At 36.6% G+C, this 2,816-nt stretch overlaps 1 protein-coding gene across 1 annotated transcript in view; it reads left to right on the plus strand.

Annotated features, from left to right (window-relative positions):
* The first annotated feature begins 2,280 nt into the window (after positions 1-2,280).
* The window catches only part of LOC107094941 (gastrula zinc finger protein XlCGF57.1-like), a 5,765-nt gene continuing 5,229 nt past the window's right edge, over positions 2,281-2,816 (plus strand). Inside the window, exon 1 of the mRNA XM_015390860.1 lies at positions 2,281-2,515. Within this exon, the coding sequence (XP_015246346.1) occupies positions 2,408-2,515 (108 nt within the window). The 5' untranslated portion in view covers positions 2,281-2,407. The remainder of the gene's footprint in view (positions 2,516-2,816) is intronic.

Here is a 2,816-nt window from a genome sequence, read left to right on the forward strand (position 1 = left end):
TAAAGGAAGCGACATTAGAAACTTTTAGAATATGAAATACTCATCAGGGCCGGTTTATTATGAAACATATTGATCTGTCATCTCAGTAAAATTTTGAGATCAAAATTTTCAGCTGCTTCACTGAAAGGGGGGTTGTGAAGTGATTTAAATTACAATTATTTAAATGATTTATAAATGTATCATTTAAGTAGGCTGGATTAGTGTGGGATTAAAGACTTTTACTTCTTAAAAATAAAATAAAATAGCATAAAAAAGGAGACCTTTCAGTGGCTGTTGTTATATAACATGTCGATTTGACCATTTTGAATTTGTAAACCAGCCCAGCTGGAGCCCACCTATTGCCCATGCTTGGTCTAGCCCATCTACTGCCCACATGACTCATGTGGGCAGTACATGGGTCCCAGCAACAGAGCCCACCTTGAGCCCAAGCCCAGCTGAAGCCCATCTAGCCCAAGTGAGGCCCATATGGGCCCCACCTGGACGTGTTTGCTGGGTACAGGCAGCTTATTTGACTGAATTGATTTGATGACCTACTACAATGATGATTTAAGTTATTGTAGGTTATATTATATCATTTCATATCTATGTTTAAATTAAAGATATGATTGATATTTTTAAATGCAGCAAATAAATAATCTAAAAATATATAAAATTTTGGGGAAAATGTAAATGAAAATATTTTAAAGCAATAAGTACAGTAAAAACAGTAAATAAACTAAGTTGATTTGAAATCAACTTTAATTCAGATAAGTTAAGTGATAACTGAGAGAAAACGTATGACACAATGAGAATATTAAAATAAAAATGCAACAGCTTAAAAGTTCCTATTCCTTTTAGACTGCTCTAAAATTTTTGAAAATTTTAATGATGAATGCAATGAGGCAATTTTTTTTAGAGGATGCATCATGTTGACAGATACGTTAGTAAACACAGTTCAGTGTATCAGATAGTTGGAAACAAATCCTGTATCGGTCATATGACTTTCTTGAAACAGTCACCGGTAGTATTGCCACCAATAATATTGCCAATTTCAAAGTCCCATGAACCAAAAATCAATTTGACACACCTGGCCAAAAGTCAGAACCAAGCTCAAAACATTTGACACACTTTTGAATGGCTGCATCGGCTGGATAGTTATGAGAACTACATTTGAGCCGGTATCTAAGTGTCTGCAATAATTTGTTACTGAACTCTTTTGTTACTTAATAACAGTATTGATAATGATTAAAGATATATATATATGTATATTTTTTTATTCCTCCCTTGTTAAATTTGTATGTGATTAACATCCCTTCTGTTGCATAACAGCTTGAGGCAAGCCTTTTGTTTTTTGTATTAGCGGAATGTTGCATAATTATACCGTATAAAATCATATTTTAGGAGGTTCTTGACAGAATATTAAGAATCTAGGAGGAGTATGTGCTTCTGCGAGGATGGTGGTTGTGTTACTTAAATTGTAAAAGAGTGAAAGTTGTTCACTTTTTTTATTATTAAAAAAAATGTTTTGGTTTTAATCTCGTCTTCTTGGGCCTTATAAGGCTTTAAAGGATTAGTCCGGTCAGCAAGGAATAATCAATGGATCATTATTTATACCAAGAACTAAAGACGGGCATAAACTGTGCGATTTAAAGCAGCAATTTTCCCAACTCCAGCAGCTGCTGCGTTTTGCAGCACGTCTCGCACATCAGATGGTCAGACACACTGCTTCTGCTGCTCAAAACGCGCTGCAGGACCTTTTTTTGCGCCAAGATGTGCATCAACCTTTTGCTTCTGCTGCCTCTGCTGCTTGCGGGGTGAACATAGCATTATAGTCTCTGTAACCAAGTTAACGATTAATCAATTACTAAATTAGCTGACAATAATTTCAATAATCGATCATTCGATCAATCTGAATGGTGTAATAGCTCAAGACATGGAGGAAAGTCAAACATCAGTGATAGATAGCAGTAATTACCTCTGGGGTAAAACACAGGAGACAATAGTGATGAATCATTCTCTTAGCTTGCCTTTCAATGAGAATTTTGATTACTAATTAAATTTAAGGCAAATTTTCAAGGACTTCTGTGACAAAGTATGAAGGATAAAAACTGGGAAGATTTAACTGGAACAGACAGATTGATTAAGACAGTTTAGAGGAAAAAATCTCCAGCAAAATTGGGCCGAGTGTAACTAATCTTCTGCCTAGGCCAACCGGGGGTTTGAGAAGACAAAGTCAGATACAATAAATAAACACAGAAGCACAACCTGGGAAAGGAGAGGGTTATTCTTTCACTTGCATTTATCAGCTTTGGTTTTGTCTTTTTATCCAGATTTCCCACAAAATTGTGTGTGCAAAGAAGAGGAGGATTCCACTGAGCTCTGCCACCAGGAGGGGAACTCCACATCTGTAAAAGAAGAACCAGAGCCTATGCAGATAAAACAGGAGCAAGAGAATTGCAAATATCAAGAGTTCAAAGAGGAAGAGAAGCAGCAATCAATCTGCCCTTCATTCTGCATCAGTCAGGAGGAAGAGCAGGTTGTGCTAAAAGAGGAGACTGAATACATTTTGGTGAATCCTCCTTATGTGCAAAAAAACAGCAATGAAAGGAACCCAAACAGGGACCAGCTTATCTCACATGGCTACTCTGAAGAACATCAGGATCAGGAAGGAAACAGTTCTGAAAACCAAGGAAGAGACAAAGAGCAGAAACAAAATGAGGGGGGCCAGAAAACTGAAGAGCAGAAAGGCACTTCTGACAGTTCAAATCCAAACACACCCAAAATAAGTCACTCAGCGGAGAATGGTATATATATATATGTATATTTTTTTATTCCTC

This window comes from Cyprinodon variegatus, unplaced genomic scaffold (assembly GCF_000732505.1).
Source record: "Cyprinodon variegatus isolate N-32 unplaced genomic scaffold, C_variegatus-1.0 Scaffold516, whole genome shotgun sequence".
Lineage (NCBI taxonomy): Eukaryota > Metazoa > Chordata > Actinopteri > Cyprinodontiformes > Cyprinodontidae > Cyprinodon > Cyprinodon variegatus.